We start from the raw sequence: 17,582 nt of genomic DNA on the forward strand, positions 1-17,582 counted from the left end.
GAAATGCGGAGCACAGAGATCCGGTCCATCACGTCGAAAAGCCATGCCATAGCAATGAGCTGCTGTTTCATTACAGTTCAAAAGCAAAACAAAATGAAAAAATAAAGGTGAACATAAAATTGTACAGGAAATCAAAGGCGCCGAAAGCCGCGGCAGTAAATAGAAGGGAAATTGGGGATGTCAAGGAAGATATCCAGTGGGTTGAAGGCAACACTCTAAGGGCTAACAGTAGCCGCTGTAACATTAGGGCCTAGGGAAGGCTATCCTCTTCTTACGAAAATTAAGCGTCTACCTTATCAGCGCTGCCGCTGTGCCGAAATCTATTCCTGCCCTTTGCAAAAAGCCCCTTGGCCGCACCGCCTGCCTTGCCACCTAAAACCCCTGCGCTGTGTAAAAGATCTTTGCCCTTAGCCTGCACCTGCTGTGTATGTATCATGCTACCCAGCGGAGTAGAAGAGTGTCGCATATGTGTCCGGGAGGCCGTCGGGCCTTCCTGCGATGTTAGGTGAAGAGACGGCAATCTTGAAAATTTGGCTCGGGGTATTGGTCGTTGAGAGGCGATGGACCCTGGTGGCAGTGCACCATTGTGTTGTATAAGATCTGCATGCTCTGAAAGACTCTCGACGGTTTGGTTTAACCAGTCTTGGAGGCCCGTGTCACTAGTGGCAAATTGCTCTCGCGCCCGATCGAAGGCGGATATCTTCTGACTGGTAGTCGTCATCGCCATGATCTCTCGGAAACCCAGGATGCCTGCAGTCTCTGCCATTGACGGGCTATCGACTTGCTCTACGGAATCCCGGGATGGCAGGGGTTCTGACATAAAATTGTTTTCATGAAGAAGTGGTGCGTTGGGCAGTGTATTCTTTGAGGGCAACTCAGTCTCCCCTGTGGACTCGTGGGCGACAACAGATGGCGTCTCGCACAAAATAGGGCTCAAAACGGGCGAGCTGGCCCGTTTCAAGGGTGGTATAGGGGAGCTGGTGGAATCCACAGTGTCATCGACTTTCCGGATCGTCTCTGATGGATCGCGCGGGGAGGCAATGTCGGTTGGCTGCTGATCTGGTTCCCGCAGTGGGGCAGGTGTACGAGAGTCACCCCCATCAGAATCGGACTCCCAGGAGAATTTCTTTTTCAAAGCAGGCTGTTGCGGGCTGCATATCGAATCTCTGTTGCGGCCTAACGGTTGTGGTATGTCGGTGCTATTCTGATCAAGGAAACTTGGCGGGCGGGCTTCGAAGGCGTTGGATAGGCTGGTATCCTGGGGTATTGCTAGGGATAGTGGGAGACTGGAAGTAATACGATCCGATCGTTCGCCCCAGTAATAGTCATATTCATTTGGTACAAGATTACTTTCGTGCCTTATACGAGATCTCGACTCAAGGTCACCCCCAATGTTATCAATTGAATCGCTGGGTTGATTGGGTGGAGCGGGCGTCAGGGACCGAATGATCTCGTCCCTTAGCCTATCATTTAAGTCGTTGGTACTTGAAGTATTGACGACAGATCGGGTAGCCGAAAGGGGAAATTGGGCATTTGAATCAGACACTGCAGCCAATGTCTGGCTACCCTCAGTGTTAAGCTGTGTAGTATTGATATCGACGGCCTGGTTTACACTGGTGGTAGCTTTGATATCATCTTCTGTAATCTCTATAGTTGAGGGCCGTAGAATCCCGGTCGCACTCTGCTCCCCTTGCGCGGCATTGGGACCCGTTTGTTGATTGTTGGTTGGATGTAGCTCAGAAGCGAAGTTAGTTGTGAGGGTGGGTTCCGAATGAAGAACGGGAACCTCCATCATAACGACTGGCTGTCTTACAGGACTGTTGTCTTGTCCAGTGGGTGATAAGCTGCGTCTATGGCTTGGCTTGAGGTTAGAGACCATCTGTGTTGGATGTGGCGAGATAATATCTGTGGCTTCGCTGACAGAATCTCCATGAAATGTTGGGGTCTGCTGAGATGTCGTGTTGTCCGAATGTATGATTGGGGTGATGATAGATGTAGTGTTGCTGCTGGGGCTCGTAACACTCTCTTGCTGGGTGCTGGGGGTGTTGGGTGCTTCAAGGGCCTGATTAACAGCGGGGCGAAAGTCAACCGAGGGATCCCGCTCAACTCCAGGTGGTTGCTTAGATTGCTTGTTATTGGTGTTGATGGCGTTGGAGACTTCGACGGGCGGGCGATTTGAGGAATCGATCAAACCATCACCAAAGTTAGAAAATGGTTTTAATTCAGGTAGTTTAACGGGGTCATCCCCCTTTGCCACGGAATGTGGGAGCTGGGAATGGAATATCGTATTGGATGCAGGTAATCCGGTGTCATATTGCACAGGTTGCATGGATTTGCCAAGATGTTGTCTCTGATTCTCTTGAGAATCTTTTGCATCAACTAGGTCTGAAGTTATGCTTCCGAGGTCAGATCGAGAGTCTTTGGACTGCATATCTTGATTGGGATGAAGGTGGGCTTTCTGATCGGGAAGAGCATTGGATGGCTGGTCTGAAGGTACGGAGCCAGCTGTCTTCGAAGGGGTAGTTTGTTGTTTTTCTCTTTCCTTTGTCATTCTCTTATATATATCCGCGGGACGAATGAATGGAGGTGGTCCGGCGGAATTGGTCTCTTGGCTGAGCGTGTTCTGAGCTGCTGTCGCTGTAAGGGGGTCCCGATGCTGGGTAGCTGATGTATCCTCTAGGGCGACGGGATTGCCGGGAGGATGAGGAGGAGGAAATTGTCTAGAATCCTCGTCATACATTTCATCTCCGCTTTCCCCCCAATCGTCGCCGTCGTAGGTATAAGTCTTTGCGTTGACCCATCGTTTTGTTTTCATACGATTGATATTGGCTTTGAAGGAGGGAGGCTGCGAGGGTGACAGTGGCGAGAGCGGGCTACCACTGCCCGTTCGAGTTCTAGTGGAGGTGATTAGAGGCGGAGGCTGAAGTGGGAGAATGCGCCAGTCTAGTTAAATGGCCTCTCTTACCTCTCATTCTGAAGATAATCAGGCTGGTATCCAGCCATCTTTCCACACTGACTGTAAGGCGTGAAAGATGAGTACTAGGTAAGGACAGGTGTATAAATCTCCAGGGCAAGAAGATGCAGTAATAAAGAGAGTATTTAGCTAGTGAACAGCCATGCTACCGAGCCTAGTCCGTGTGTCAAGCGAGCTGTAGCGGGCTGAAGGTGCGTCTCGCGATGCTTGGCCAGGCCGATGGTATATAGGTTGCGCTCGAAGGACGGAGTAGCACGCGCCACGCGAACAAGGTGGGCCTTGCAGTGCCGCTGCTGCCTGTGATAGGGAGAGTGGCAGCCGGGTAGTTTGATCGTGCAGGCCTCATTATGTCATGCCGCTGGGGCGTAGTTTTTGGCGTGGTTGTCGTGAGTGCGTTCGCGGCTGGCGCTACCTAGGCGTAGTTTTAGCTACCGAGCTAACTTGCTAGCTATAAGTTAGTTAGCTACCTAAATCTGGCTGACTCAGCTGCCACTGGCGACGGGCAACGTTGCCTTTGGATCGTCCTATAATCCCGTTCGTTGGCCCAGAAGCTCCAGTAAACTGCGCCGTCCTCAATCCACCCTTCCCTCCCCCCTCAGCACCCCCATTCTCCCTCCACAGATACTACTGAATAGTTAACCAGCTCCATTCTATTCTATATGCTACCATCGCTCGATTACCAACGGCAATAACCATCGCACCGCCATGGGCGCCGTCCCCATCCAAGACCGAACACCTGAGTTTCGGTCGATCCTCAGCCAGGCTCAGAAACGACTGGCTTCCTCGAAGGCCGATGCACACAGGCAGGCTCTTCTTACCCAAAATGGCGCATCGCAAAACGCAGCCCCGCGGAAATCGGAATTTGCCCGGCGTGCCGCAGAGATTGGAAGAGGAATCACCGCCACGACTGCGAAGCTTCAAAGACTGGCGCAGTGTGGGTTCTGCCCCTTGCCCCCATGGCGCAATGCCTTATTGACCCCGGCTTTGGGTAGTGGCAAAGCGGAAATCTCTTTTTGACGATCGGCCCGTGGAGATTTCTGAGTTGACCTTCGTTGTCAAACAAGACCTTGCATCCTTGAACTCTCAGATCGCAGCGCTCCAATCCCTCACCCTCTCGCAGCACCCCAAGGCATCCCGAAGCGCTGCGGACCAAGAGGGGCAGCACAATGATAATGTGAGGTTTTCTGCTGATATCTGATCTTCGTCGCCCACTGACTGGCTGCAGGTGGTTGTTTTGCTTCAAGGAAAGCTTGCCGATGTTGGTGCCAATTTCAAGGAGGTCCTTGAGGTTCGTACCAAAAATATCCAGGCTTCCAGATCACGAACAGAAAATTTCATTTCTTCCGTATCCTCAAAATCCCAAACTGCCTTTGCTCCGCATCGCTCAGATTCCCCCTTGTACAACCTCCCTCGAGCAAGTAGCCCGCAACCAGGGTCATCAGACCTGCTAAGCCTAGAGCCCTCACGGTCCATGCACTCGGACCAACAATTACTCTTGATGGAAGAGGCCCAACCCTCAAACACCTATATTCAGGCTCGGGGAGAAGCAATCGAGGGCATCGAACGTACGATAAACGAACTTGGCGGCATTTTTGGCCAACTTGCAACCATGGTTAGCGAGCAGTCGGAAATGATTCAGCGAATCGATGCCAACACGGAGGATGTTGTTGATAACGTCCAAGGTGCCCACCGCGAATTATTAAAATACTGGTCTAGGGTCTCGGGCAATCGATGGCTGATAGCGAAGATGTTCGGGGTACTAATGGTAGGGAGAACATTCACTAGCCCATCCATTTATGCCTCTGCTAACATCGCCTGCAGATATTTTTTCTCTTATGGGTATTAATCTCGGGCTAGTGGTTTGCGTGATGGCGCAAGGGGTGCTGTACTAATATACTAGGTGTGGAGCACCCAGCTTCCTGCCCACACTTCTAGGAAATTGACCAGATTTCTGAATACGTAATATGGACTCATGGGTAGTCACTGGGGAGATTGGGGGTTTTACTATAGATATGTATCGGCACATTTGGGCGTTTGGTGTTGGAGGACTAATAGAACTGCATGTAGACATGCCGGGTGATATATGTATTCACACCACTGTGACTCGAGGCTGACATGTCCCTGGGCCCTGGTTTAATACCGTGCATGTCCTCTACATCCCTTCTTCGCTGCGCCATGGCTGTCGGGTGGACTGACTTGCTTGTTGTACTCCATACTCCGTACATACCGACATACTCCCAGGAAGTTTTTAAACATATGGCAGGGCGGAGTTTCCAGGGCCAAGAAACTCGTATTGGGCGGATTGCTTCCTGCCTCGATCCGCCTGCCCCACTGGGATCGAGGGGGCGAGACTGGGAGGTTTAGTTTCCTCTCAATGTTTCCCTGTGGTTGGGAAAGCTGCATTGACGAGTGTACCTCTTTCATTCTTTTGTGTCGAATCGACGATTGCTGCACATGAAACCGAGATCGAGGATTTTTCTTTCTGCCGTCGTTCATGCATCGCCCGTTGTTCCTTGCGGCGGATCTGCAACACTGGCGGTTTAGTGTTTACATACCCCCCCCTGGGACTTGGCTAGCCCCCAAGGCCCGTATCGGCGAGACCGTCGGAGCGGATTCGGCCAATAAGGGCTACGCGTGCAGAACAGCTAAGGGTCTCACGCCCGTTGATTGGCCAGAGTTCAGGGCCTCCCGTAACGGCAATACCACGCTCTGCCTCTTAGGTAATCTGCCCCCGCCGTTGACTGATTTCCTCCCGTTCTGGAGTTGCACGCGCTGCTTAACCCAACGTCGCTTCATCTCCTCCTTCTCCTCCTCCTCCTCCTCCTTATTCTCTCTCCTTCGCTATCTCCCTCTCTCTACCTCGTGCTCATTTACACAATCCCTTCGTCGTCCTTACTGGTGCCGGTTTCTACGTTCTCTACTTATGGACTGTGGTCCGATGCCATGAACAATTTGGTAAACCCCAGACACATTGTCTGATTTAGACTAGCTGATCTCCCTCCTGGAACGTCTGAATCCCCGTCAGGATCCTTCAATGCCCTCCTTTTCGCTGTTTTTCTTGTTTCCAGCCCTTCTCCATTCTCTACGGACCTAGACCCTTCACTGAAACGCGCGGGCTCGACCAGCCTACGCCAACCGCCAACCTCCAATGTCCAATGCTCAGTCCATCTGACATATTCGACACTCACTACTATCATTCCCGCCTCCGTCTCTGTGGCATTTCCGTGAGGACGACTCTCCGTCTTTTGCCTGCAGCCCCAGCGTGCCCTATGGTCGGCGGCTGTTGATTCAGCTCTTTTTCCTCATTCCACCGGCATGTTGCTGAAGCCAGCAACCCCTCTGACGCTACTGCTGCTGGCGGCCTTTGTCCTTCTCCTCCTATCCGTTCTCTCTGCACCTGTTATCAAGTCAATCCCCCTCGCGACTTATCAGAACCTGAGTTTTGGTGTCTTTGGCTTCTGCCAGGGAAATGATTGTCGCAATATCCGAGTTGGATACCCTCGCGGTATGCTTGCTATTATCACCTGGCTAACCAAAAATGCATGCTAACCAACTTCTCCCAGAGGGTATCTTTAACGACTCAAGTCGGGACGGGGACTTTAATCTTCCTGCATCAATCCGACTATCTTTGACCGCACTCCTAATCGTACATCCAATCGCTGCCTTTTTCGCATTCATTTGTTTCTCACTGGCCGCCGCCGCCCACCTCCATTCCCCTTCCCATTCGCCGCGATATCTTATGGGCCTTCTCATTTTGCTATTGCCAACACTACTACTTTCGTTATTAGCATTTCTCGTAGACATTCTTCTGTTTGTCCCATATCTCAAGTGGGGTGGGTGGATTGTCCTTGGTGCTACCATCTTGCTCACATCAAGCGGTGTTGTGACCTGCGCTATGCGACGAACTCTCGTCAGCAGAAAGGCCCGAAAGCGACGAATTGCTGAAAATGCAAAGATGAGCGGTGAGAATTATTACAACCGCCAGATTGTCGTCAAGCTTGATGTTCCTCCCGTGGGCAGCGCCTCGGACCAGAAAGCACCCTTGCCTACGGAGCTTCCGCGCACTGGAGATACGTTAGAGTCCGCGAATAACGATGCCTATCGCGGAAACCAGTCATCTAATGGCTTTGCACCAACAGAAGTCCTAGGATACACCAGAACACCTCCAACACCCCCAACAAACCTATATAATAATCCTCCTCAATCTGACCCGTATCGTCCCTCATATCCAGTCCGATCCGACCCAAACCTGCGAAACCAATATTCAAATGCAAGTATTCGATCCAATAGAAGTGACGGACCTTACCCACCAAGAGGCCGTGGCGGCTATCCGTCTCGCGGCAGAGGTCCACCGTATGGCGGCCCTCGAGGCTTTGCAGGTGGAAATAGGAACGGGCCACGCCCAGGGCCACCCCGGCGTGGCCGCGGAGGGCCTCCTCCTGGCTATCCGCCTCAGAATAGGATCTATCGTCCAAATGAGTATCCTGGCTATGAGGCCGAGCCAAGATATGGTGGATATGGTCGCCCATACCAAAACGGACCTCGGCATCCGTATCAAATCCAGAATACTATGACCATGGGGCGTGATATAGAACTGCAGCCACCGTCAGAGCCTGCTTATCCAGCTCCCATAGATACACGCAATGCTTCAGGCCCGAAGTATGGGGCGGGTCAGTCCGAGAACCCGAAAAGCCCAACTAGCGTTTATAGCGCGGACGCGTAAGTTCCCTGCTATTATTTGCTGTTTCTCCGAGCGTTATATTTATTGCTACTTTGGCAGTCCATATATTCCACCAAGAAGCAACTGGAACCCCCAGGAATACCCTATTCGAGAAGCAGCTAGAAATCAACAGTCTCCAGAAAGCCCCCTTGGGCCTACAACCCAACCCCGTGACATGACTCGTTCTCCCCCAACCGCCACCACTCATCCACCAAGCAGTTATTATGGGGACACGGAGCCCAGGTTTGCATTGCCAATGACCGGAGTAGAGCCGGCAGACGTGCCCTCAGCATTAGTTCCAGGCTCTTCTGGTGAGATCCCCTTGCGAACTGCCTACGATGATTTCCCACCTGGCGCACGCTCACCCGCTGCCAGCGAAACTAGCCATTTCACATCCATTTCGCAACGCGGCATAAACCCAAAGTGGCAACCCCCACAATTTGAGAGTGTCAGGCCAAATTTCCCGCAAGGACAGGACGTCTTGCTCAGCAACAATCCTGACTTTGCGCTCCCAACCGGTAGAGCCCGTGCCAACACTGGGCTTGGCGGTAGAATGCCCCCCCCAATGCCCACGATACCAGGCACTCCCACCGGTCATCGGAATGTGCCGAAAAATATCTTTTAATCACTTTTGTTTTTTCTACACCCTAACGCATTACGACTGCTTTTGGCCATGCCTGGCCTTGTGCATTTGCTTTTGTTCTTTTGATGGTCGTTTCCTTTGCATATTTTCCTAGCAGATTTCCACTTGTTTCATAATATACCTAGAATGCCCGGTATTTCTTTATCTTTGTGGGAAGGTAGGTCTAAATCTCTGGTTTATTTGGCGTTGGAATGTCTTACCCATATCATGGAAAACTGCTGGAATGAAAGTTGAGGTTGGCATTGGTTTCGCATGTTGTGCTTTTCCTCGGAGCCAGAGCGTGGTATATTTGGTCATGTTTCTCATTCCATTAGTTTACCTGAGACGTACTCTTTGCCGTGGAACTTGGGTTTGTTTAGTAATATGGACTGGGCGTGTATTGCATGGAGTAAACAAACACTGGCTTCAGTATAGTGGGATTATATGTAGGTTTGTTTGGATGCATTTACTAATGCTATGTCGCGTAAAGCATGAATGTCTGTTTGACGTTGAATGAACCAAATATAGGCCTAAAGCAATAATGATGGCCCTCTGCCAAATTGTCTCAATATCGTTCATTTAATTCTTTAAAACGAAGCTTCTAGAAGTAGCTTTTGATACTGAGAAATTCCAGGCAAGTATATTCTAAATATCTGGGATACCTTGATACACAAGAAAAACCTATAAGACCGTGGTGATACCTGCAATGGGTGAGCAAGCCATGAGGTTCAACCTGCTTGATTTAAGACACGAGACTCCTTCATTCGTTCGGCAAACAATTTCAATACGCTGATATGGCCAGAGCAACGTGGGAAATAAGCGATGAGGTAGTAGCGGAGTTAGCAAGTCACTTAGCTTTGGTTGGAGGAAATACCTCGGAACAGGAGTCAAGGTCAGATCAAATATCTGAGCAACTAAAAACAGCCCCATTACACTCTTCCAAAGTCCGTATTGCGGTTGGTACTATTTCTAAGGATATCTTTTCGCAATACGGCTTGCTAGGAAAACGTCTCACTACTTATGGACATGAAAGTGATAACCTCACCTTAGGCGAACCCAGGGATGAACTGATATACATGAACACGAATGCGCCATGGTCGACATTCATATGTGGCAGTCAAGGAAGTGGAAAGAGTCATACATTGTCATGCATGCTGGAGAACGCGCTTCTGGCTCCTTCACGGACTGGGAAACTCTCTGAGCCGCTGACAGGCTTGGTGCTTCATTACGATGGATTTTCAAGTGTCGATACAGGCCAACCATGTGAAGCAGCATACTTGTGCTCATTAGGAATTCCAGTGCAAGTACTTGTCTCACAAAGTCACTATCAGGCTATGAAAGTGTTGTATGAGAATCTGGAAGGGCTGCCAGAGGGTTCTCCTAAGCCTAAGGTGATGGCAATGAAATTTTTGGAGAAACACCTGAAAATCACAATGATTAAGTCGCTGATGGCGGTAGATAAGGATGGACAGATGCCATTATATATGGAGGTAAGCTGTTGGCAACGGGAAAGCATGTCATGGCGAGCCCCTAATGATTCATAGATGGTGACAAAGATTCTTCGTGAAATGGCAGAAGAGGACGGAAACTGCAATATTAACTTTGCAAAATTTAGGCAAAAGCTAGATGAGCAGCCATTTGCTCCTTCGCAGCGATCAATGCTAGCCCTCCGAATGGAACTGCTTCAGTCCTTTTTGGATACTGACCCAAAACCGATGGGTAAAAGGGCGGCAAGAAACACAGGCAGTAATAGGAAAGCCAACGAAATATGGAATTTCGAAAAAGGGTCAATAACTATTGTGGATCTGAGCTGTCCATTTGTGAGTACAGGGGATGCTTGTGCCCTTTTTAACATTTGCCTGGGTATCTTCCTTGATGGCCGCAGGTTAGGGAACCGCATCGTCGCCCTAGATGAAGCACATAAAGTAAGAAAAGCCAGTATCGTTGAGGCTAGAGGAAAGAAATGTTTTTACTGACATGGATTCTTTAGTTCCTCGCAGCCACCAGTGACGAAGCGCTTGTGTTGACAGAGACACTCCTAAGCATCATCCGTCAGCAAAGACATCTAGGAACTCGGGTCATCATCGCAACGCAGGAGCCAGCGATTTCTCCAAAGCTACTGGACCTCTGTGATGTGAGTATCGTTCATCGTTTCACTTCACCGGCATGGTATAAGGTCCTAGAAACGCATCTTGCAGGTGCGGTTGTTGGCGTGTCTCGGGAGGAACAGTCAAAATTCGACGTGAATAATTTGTTCGCAAAGATTGTGATGCTAGAGACTGGAGAAGCTCTAGTGTTCAGTGCAAATGGAGTATTTGATGTCTGTAAGAGTAGAACTGAGGACCAAACTTGCGAGAATGACGGAGATGGGACTAGAGCTGGCTATGTCCTGGTGAAATTGGGGCCGCGTTACATCAGATTGAGAATGCGAGCGAGACTGTCTGCTGATGGAGGCCGGAGCATCCTTGCAAAATAATAGTACAGCAGCCTAACGTCAATTCATCACACAAAGCAACTAGTGATAACTGCATACATTGAATTGAAATCTCGTGTTGAGAATACTAGGAGTAATGGCAATCTGATTTGGTAATATTACATGTTGTGCTGAGTTACTACATAGTGGCAACATTGCCACTACCGTAACATTACGGTATTCCACAAATCCGGAATTCCGGTATGCAGGTAAGGGATCTGCTTGAGCAAGACTCAGCTGGTGGACTTTTTCAGGGATTCGCCAGTATGCAAGAATGGATGGAGTTTGGCAACCATGTCAGAAGTTCCCCTCATCTCTTGCTTGCACCCTTGCAAAGACCCAATATTGAGGGCAGAAGGATAGTCAATGGCAAAACTCCATGTAAAAACCGTTGCCTTTCATTTATCAGTCAGAGTTGAACTGGTCGGAATCTTGTTGACAGGAAGAATAAAGTGGTCGAAGCTGGCGATCAAGACCAAGGCTAGGGCTTTAAGAGCTGCACCACGACCTCACCTTCCAATGTCATGTGCAGCATTCATTAGCATCCAATAAACTCCACGAAATGAATGTGAGCAAATTCCTGCCCTCTATATCGGCTTCAATTGGTCCTTGGCGTATCTCGCTGGTGCTGCTGACCTGCCGCCTTCAGCCAATAGCGTGAAGCATAACATGACAAGGGGAAAGAGAGTGATGCTCAAAAATGAGTATTCCAGCCTTCCGAGTATTTCAGCCTTCCAAAAGCACTTAAAAAGGGACTCCCTCACCGTCCTTTTCCCAGGCTTTGACAACCTCGGAACACTTCTTGCTCGACTTAATTCAGAACTGCCATTCGCTACCAAAAACAAAGAGGAATCCTGCCTGAGCATATCTGTCCAACTCTTATGAGCATGGGTACTCTAGAAGGTACGCGTTTGATCTATAAATTGAGCCAGAGACTTATTTTTTCAGGCATGGAAAACTGGGGGACAAGCAAGTTCAAAACCACGGACCTCGGGAAAGGCGTTACCAATGTCCACATTTGCGGTTATAAGAACGAGAAAAACGAAGGGGACCTGGATGGTAGGCCGCCAACCAACCACTGGGCTGCTTTCCTCGAAGTACACGGAGGTGGATCGGTCAGGCTTGACATGGTACCGGGAGACGGGGCCGACGGGTTGACGGGGATGCTCATCATTGAGTCGAAAGTATACAGTGTTACCAACAACGCGTCAAAGTCTCTCTTCTTCACGGCTCTCGGTCACGCGACTGTGAAAACGATCACAGATTTGATTTCCAGTTTGAATCGGGATAAGTATAGGTTCACGGAGCATGAAGAAGGCTGCAGGTATTGGATCTACACCTTCATATCAGACTTAGAGGGTGCAGGTATTATTGGTGCTGGGAGTAATGTTCAAGCTTGGAATTCTCTGTCGAGATATTGGTGCCACCCGGCCGGCAGTGGTTCTGAAGCAAGGGTGGTTGAAAAAGGAGCTTTTCTTTAGTAATTTCAATAAACCAGAGATGAGATAATCAATACCTTCATCTTCTTACCTCTGTTACGTTTGGAGAATTGAATAGTTGTGTCCAGAGTAGACTCTGTGGAGGCGGAGGATTTACAGTCGCCGCTCAAAAGTGTTGGCCGCGAAGTCTAATTTCTACCCTTCACTTGTTCATCTATAAGTACGGAGTACCACTGTCTTGTTTGTTAGGAACAGACGCAATATTACCATAGCAGAATCGCGGATCTCTGCACTACCAATTTTCTGAGCTGTTACGTAACCATTACCACCACATCGTAGTTTCAACGTTGGTGACAGTAACTACTACGTATTTTGACTACTACGTAGTAAGAGCTTACTACGTTGAATCTACTATACGGAGTATGGTAATAACAACGTTTTTAAATCTAATAAGGAAATGATCAGCAGGTGAAAAATTTTCATTCATCTTTTTCAAATCTAAGTCACTCACTAACTCTCTTCTACTCCGTACAGTAGAAGCCTACGCGATTTTCTACTATCCTACTAGCTAGGCTGGCAGGCGATTTCTACTATCCTACTAGCTAGGCTGGCAGGCGATTTCTACTATCCTACTAGCTAGGCTAGTAGGCGATTCTCTACAATTCTACTAGCTAGGCTAGTAGGCGATTTCTACTATCCTACTAGCTAGGCTGGCAGGCGATTTCTACTAACTGGGAGACTACACAAATTCTACTATTCTACTAGATTTTACTGTTTTCATAGTTTTTGTGGACTTAGAAATTTTCTGGAAGGTTCTTTGTATGTAGGTGTAATTGTACTTGTGGTAGAAATAGCTAGCTGTACTCCAATACAAAACATTACTAAAGTTAAATACACTTAACCAAGTTAACTCCAATTAACTCTATGCAAGACAACGTTGCGAATACCGACTCAAGTTGTGGCAACCAAACAAAGGTAATATTACGCAATTGTAGTTTCAACGTTGTGCTGAGTTACTACGTAGTGGTTACCCACGGCTACGTTGCCACTACCGTAACATTACGGTATTCCACAGATCTGGAATTCCGGTATGGTATAGACTCTCAGTCACATGATCATCACGTGCTCCTGTGTAGTCTGATACTTTTCCATAACTAGGCCACCGAGTTAACTTGCTCAGCCCGCCATGTGTCTCCAGGGTGTTAAAAAATTCATCACCAACTTGGCTGAGCAAATATCACAAAGAGCCTCTGAGCCTCTCCCTTCAATCTTCTTGCAACGTGAGGATACATTAAGGCCGACTGCGATGGGTTCCAGGTTTGAAGAACATCTTCTCTCAGAATACGACAGTACGACACTGACTCGTTACATTCTTGAATCTGAGTCATGCAAGGACTCTTCCAGAGTGTTTTTCCTCTCTCCAAACCTCATAGCAAAACAGTTCTTGTGTGGTGAGGAAATAGGCATGCTTAATGCCCTGCAACTCGCAACAATCCTTGGGGTCAGAGTGCCGGACATAAAGCGGACGATCAAGACAGATGAGAATGTTTATATTATTATGGAGCGGATTCGTGGACAGACTTTGGAAGAAGCCTGGATTCATCTCAGCTGGTTTATGACTTTGCGACTGGCCTTTCAACTGCGCCAGTTTATCCACCGGATGAGAGCCCAGACGTCAACTACTGCTGGATCTCTCTCTGATGGAGCATGCACGTCAGTCTGGATAGATGATTATTATGGGCTCCCTTCACACGCAAGCCCAGAATCCATCTCAGCCTTTATCCACTTCTGGCTCAATTTTGTTCCACCATCGCGATATAAACCCGGGAAGCAGCACTATAAAGAATTCTTGTCTCAACATCATGTCCCATTGGTATTCACGCATCAAGACCTCGCCCCACGGAATATAATTGTTGATGACAGATGCCACCTTTGGCTATTGGATTGGGATCATTCTGGTTGGTATCCTGTTTATTTTGAATATGCATCAATGCAAAACTTTGATGTACCTTCAAGTTGGAGGTGGACCGACAGGTTACGCTGGAAGTTGTTCAGCTGGATTTCGGTCGGGCTATTCCCTCAAGAGCACAGGGCCCTCGAACAAGCCAGAATGCGATTCACTCGCCACCCACTCGGCCGGAAAAATGAAGTGTTACCAGAAGGAGTTCCGGCTCGTGCAGTGCACTTGCGAAAGCCAGGAATGTGACAGAGTCCGTCAAGCGGACGTACTTGGCGAGGAGGTCACTTAGCGAGTTTGCAGGGGTGAACAGTGGGAAGCCGGTTACTTCAACTGTGAAGGGGTGGGATTTGTATGAACTGGTATAATATTCTTCTTTCAAAAACTATAGTCTATTCCCGTTTCAGCCCTTGGCATCATCTAAATGCATCTTTATCGCAGGCAACAGTGACTGGGTCAATGTTGGACGTGGTGAAAGATAGCCTAGAGAGCGGAGGAATGTCAACAGATGGCCGGAAATTCAGCACCGACTCTAGGGCACCCCTCCCATCTTGTCTGGCTCCCTTTGGACTTTTGTCAAACAACACCAAATCTTTTTCTTGCCTTTGTGTGTATTTTTTCCAGTGTCGCGTATCCTGTTGGGGAAACACAACAGAACCTCGTCAAGTCAACATCACTATTTTGAACCCCCACAAACATAATCTCGTGGCCAACAAATATTTCGACGTTGGCACAACAAAAAAAAAGGGTCTTGATACTAAGATCAAAATCGGATATCACTGTGCCTTGCAGGGAACACCCAATGTTTACGCGTGGCTACTCTGCCACGGAGGTCAGTCTGAATGAGTCAACAGAGATGTACAGACACATTGGCTGACAACAGCAACTTTCTCACCAGGACAACAATGATGCAAGCGGCTGATGATGGAACAAAGCCTGCACCACAGCCCCGGCGCTCTCATTGTGAAGTCCCAACAACTATATACAAGGATGCCTTCCTGCTCGTCAACATGGCGGGTCATCAGAGCCGCCAATCAATGTTGACCCTCAATGACTTCCCAACTGTCGTGAACACTAAGCCATGTGCAAGGTGGCAGCATGTACTGCATGGGTTGGATGAAAGGGCTTGGGAGATGTGGAGTGAGAGGATTCTTTGCGATGAGTTTTGCTAAGGGTGGGAAGATTAGAATTCAATGAATATTGTGCACAACAGAAGCAGTATACATACATATACTCATTGGCGCGCGGAAATGCTTTGTCGATGCTTCGGTAATTTGAACCAGGCCAAACAATTCTGATGATTGAGTTCGCTGTGGAGTTCGCTGGTCAAGGTAATATCGGTTTTGACATATGCATGTCACAAATACTAACTGTATTTTGAATGCTAGACAAACGAACCCATCAAGACTTCAACGAGGGACGTGTTGGGGACAACAATACCGCGAGGGCAAAGACTCCAAGGATGGAGATGGGCCATGAATCCAACGGCGTTTACACGGGCGATGGCAGAGCCCACTTCAAATGAAGTTGAGCATGGTCAGACAGCTAACAACAATTACAATATGCCCAGTGGAAACAGGATGTCTTATGTGAGAATCTCTTTGAGTACAGCTGAAGGGCAGGCCTCAAACCACAACACGCAAGACAAGTCAGATGCCTCAACTGGGACGGAGGAGCTGGGCAGTCCACCACCATCAGACATCACAGAGGCCTCGGTAGGGCCTGAAGGGGAAGAATTGAACCACAACATGCAAGACAACCTGGATTCTTCAACTGAAACCGGAGGCCAAGACTCAAACATCGTATGGGGGGACGACGCGGACGCGCCAACTGAGAGTGGAAAGACAGATCTAGATGTTGTGCTGCCACCTGGCAAACTAGAGTCCCCAAACACAATACAAGAGCTAGACAAGGTTTCTGTGATGGGAGCACCTACGCTCAGTCACTAAACGGAGAGCAGAGATTCCAATGCAGGAATATGGTCTCCAGACATCCTCCCAGGGCCGGGGCCGGGGCCCTAGGCTGACCGTCGGGATCCCTTTGGGATCCCAATGGGACAAGACTGAAAGTCAAACCCAATTCAGTTGATCCCAATCCCTTCCCAAAATTTGAAAGTTAGTCCCAATCCCAGCCCAAAATATGAATAAAAGTTCCATTCCCTTCTCAGTTTTAAATTTTATATTTAAGGTCTCATTCCTAGATTTCCCTATCTCTAAAACAACTTTAATTTTTTTTCAAACTTTATTTTGAAAGTGAATTTTTACACCAAAATATGACAAAATAGAAAAATTAGCACATTAAGTCAAAATGCATATATACATTTATATATGATTTTGATACTAAAAGTGTATAAAATAAGATTTTATTTTGAGTTTAGGGAAATTAGAGATCTCTATTTCTAATTAAATAATTTCAATCTCTTTAAATTAAGTCCCATTTCCATCTCAGTACTTGAAACTGAAGTTTCAGTCTGTCATGCCCATTATAAGCTAGGCCTGCCCTAAGAGCTAGTACCATATTAGTTAGTGTAGCTCTAATCTCATCAGTACTTAAAGCCATGCTGGTCTTGTCCCACAGAAGGTCAGTGATGAGTTCTTTTCTTACTGTGCATATAGCAATACTACTTGAATACTATAAGTGCAACTTAGTTATCTTTCTTACACTGTAGACTTAATACATTGTTCTTTAGCATCTATCTTATAAACTGCCATTCTACAGTTCTCATTGCTTCAACATGAAACAGTTCAATAAGCTACTCAGACTTCAGTTAGAAAATTTCTTTCTATTCTATCTTTCCAAATTTGACACATGTGAGAATTGGGGTTGTGAGTAACATGGCAATGATTTGCAAGTCTTCATAAGTGAGGTTAGATTAGACTGATCACAGAGACAGAGATTTTCCAACTGAGATTCTGTCCCAACTGTTTTTTTTTTAAATGGGATGGAAACAGAGCTTGATCTTCAGAGACAGAACTGGAAATGAAATGAAGATTGAAAAATTGAGTTGGAATTGAAACTAGAAATTTTGAAATGAAACTTACTAAGCAGCCTCAGAAAACTCTATAAAGTGAAACTAACTACTACATGCTGAAACTGAGATAGAATAGTGTGAGAATGTGAGAATATTACATTCTCAAATATAATCAAATTTATATACTATATATTGTCTTATATAACATGTGTATAACATGTATAACATCTATAACATTTACAGAGTCATATACATAAATCTTGATTAAATATAAAGTTTGATCTATAACTCTTTTGGAATTAGTTCAAACCTTATTCTATAAAAGTTTATTTCAAACTTTATTTTCTAATAGAGTTACAGCAATAAGGTTACCACCATAGTATTGCTTGTATAAATTATTAATCAAGGAAAGAATAATAAATTGAG

General features: G+C 47.4%; 8 protein-coding genes across 8 annotated transcripts; 7 read left to right on the forward strand and 1 right to left on the reverse strand.

Annotated features, from left to right (window-relative positions):
• Positions 1-280: 280 nt before the first annotated feature.
• On the reverse strand, positions 281-3,003 carry LOZ57_005529 (uncharacterized protein; the record flags this gene model as incomplete). Its single annotated transcript, XM_049254558.1, has 2 exons — positions 281-2,894; positions 2,966-3,003. The coding sequence occupies 2 exons, from the start codon at positions 3,001-3,003 to the stop codon at positions 281-283; spliced, it is 2,652 nt and encodes an 883-aa protein (XP_049106537.1).
• Positions 3,004-3,679: 676 nt separating this feature from the next.
• Positions 3,680-4,831, forward strand: sed5 (Integral membrane protein SED5; the record flags this gene model as incomplete). Its single annotated transcript, XM_049254559.1, has 4 exons — positions 3,680-3,908; positions 3,967-4,148; positions 4,200-4,739; positions 4,796-4,831. The coding sequence occupies 4 exons, from the start codon at positions 3,680-3,682 to the stop codon at positions 4,829-4,831; spliced, it is 987 nt and encodes a 328-aa protein (XP_049106538.1).
• Positions 4,832-6,289: 1,458 nt separating this feature from the next.
• Positions 6,290-8,319, forward strand: RIM9 (regulator of ime2; the record flags this gene model as incomplete). The annotated part of the gene is made up of 3 exons (XM_049254560.1): positions 6,290-6,479; positions 6,538-7,693; positions 7,755-8,319. 3 exons carry the CDS (start codon positions 6,290-6,292, stop codon positions 8,317-8,319), a joined length of 1,911 nt encoding a protein of 636 aa, XP_049106539.1.
• A 791-nt stretch (positions 8,320-9,110) lies between these two features.
• Positions 9,111-9,860, forward strand: LOZ57_005532 (uncharacterized protein; the record flags this gene model as incomplete). Its single annotated transcript, XM_049254561.1, has 1 exon — positions 9,111-9,860. One exon carries the CDS (start codon positions 9,111-9,113, stop codon positions 9,858-9,860), a length of 750 nt encoding a protein of 249 aa, XP_049106540.1.
• A 24-nt stretch (positions 9,861-9,884) lies between these two features.
• LOZ57_005533 (uncharacterized protein) lies at positions 9,885-10,792 on the forward strand (the record flags this gene model as incomplete). The annotated part of the gene is made up of 2 exons (XM_049254562.1): positions 9,885-10,241; positions 10,307-10,792. The coding sequence occupies 2 exons, from the start codon at positions 9,885-9,887 to the stop codon at positions 10,790-10,792; spliced, it is 843 nt and encodes a 280-aa protein (XP_049106541.1).
• An 884-nt stretch (positions 10,793-11,676) lies between these two features.
• LOZ57_005534 (uncharacterized protein) lies at positions 11,677-12,270 on the forward strand (the record flags this gene model as incomplete). The annotated part of the gene is made up of 2 exons (XM_049254563.1): positions 11,677-11,692; positions 11,738-12,270. 2 exons carry the CDS (start codon positions 11,677-11,679, stop codon positions 12,268-12,270), a joined length of 549 nt encoding a protein of 182 aa, XP_049106542.1.
• Positions 12,271-13,414: 1,144 nt separating this feature from the next.
• Positions 13,415-14,434, forward strand: LOZ57_005535 (uncharacterized protein; the record flags this gene model as incomplete). Its single annotated transcript, XM_049254564.1, has 1 exon — positions 13,415-14,434. The coding sequence occupies one exon, from the start codon at positions 13,415-13,417 to the stop codon at positions 14,432-14,434; it is 1,020 nt and encodes a 339-aa protein (XP_049106543.1).
• Positions 14,435-15,687: 1,253 nt separating this feature from the next.
• Positions 15,688-16,134, forward strand: LOZ57_005536 (uncharacterized protein; the record flags this gene model as incomplete). The annotated part of the gene is made up of 1 exon (XM_049254565.1): positions 15,688-16,134. One exon carries the CDS (start codon positions 15,688-15,690, stop codon positions 16,132-16,134), a length of 447 nt encoding a protein of 148 aa, XP_049106544.1.
• Positions 16,135-17,582: the final 1,448 nt, after the last annotated feature.

This window comes from Ophidiomyces ophidiicola (genome assembly GCF_022830035.1).
Source record: "Ophidiomyces ophidiicola strain CBS 122913 chromosome Unknown scaffold_28, whole genome shotgun sequence".
Classification (NCBI taxonomy): Eukaryota; Fungi; Ascomycota; class Eurotiomycetes; order Onygenales; family Onygenaceae; genus Ophidiomyces; species Ophidiomyces ophidiicola.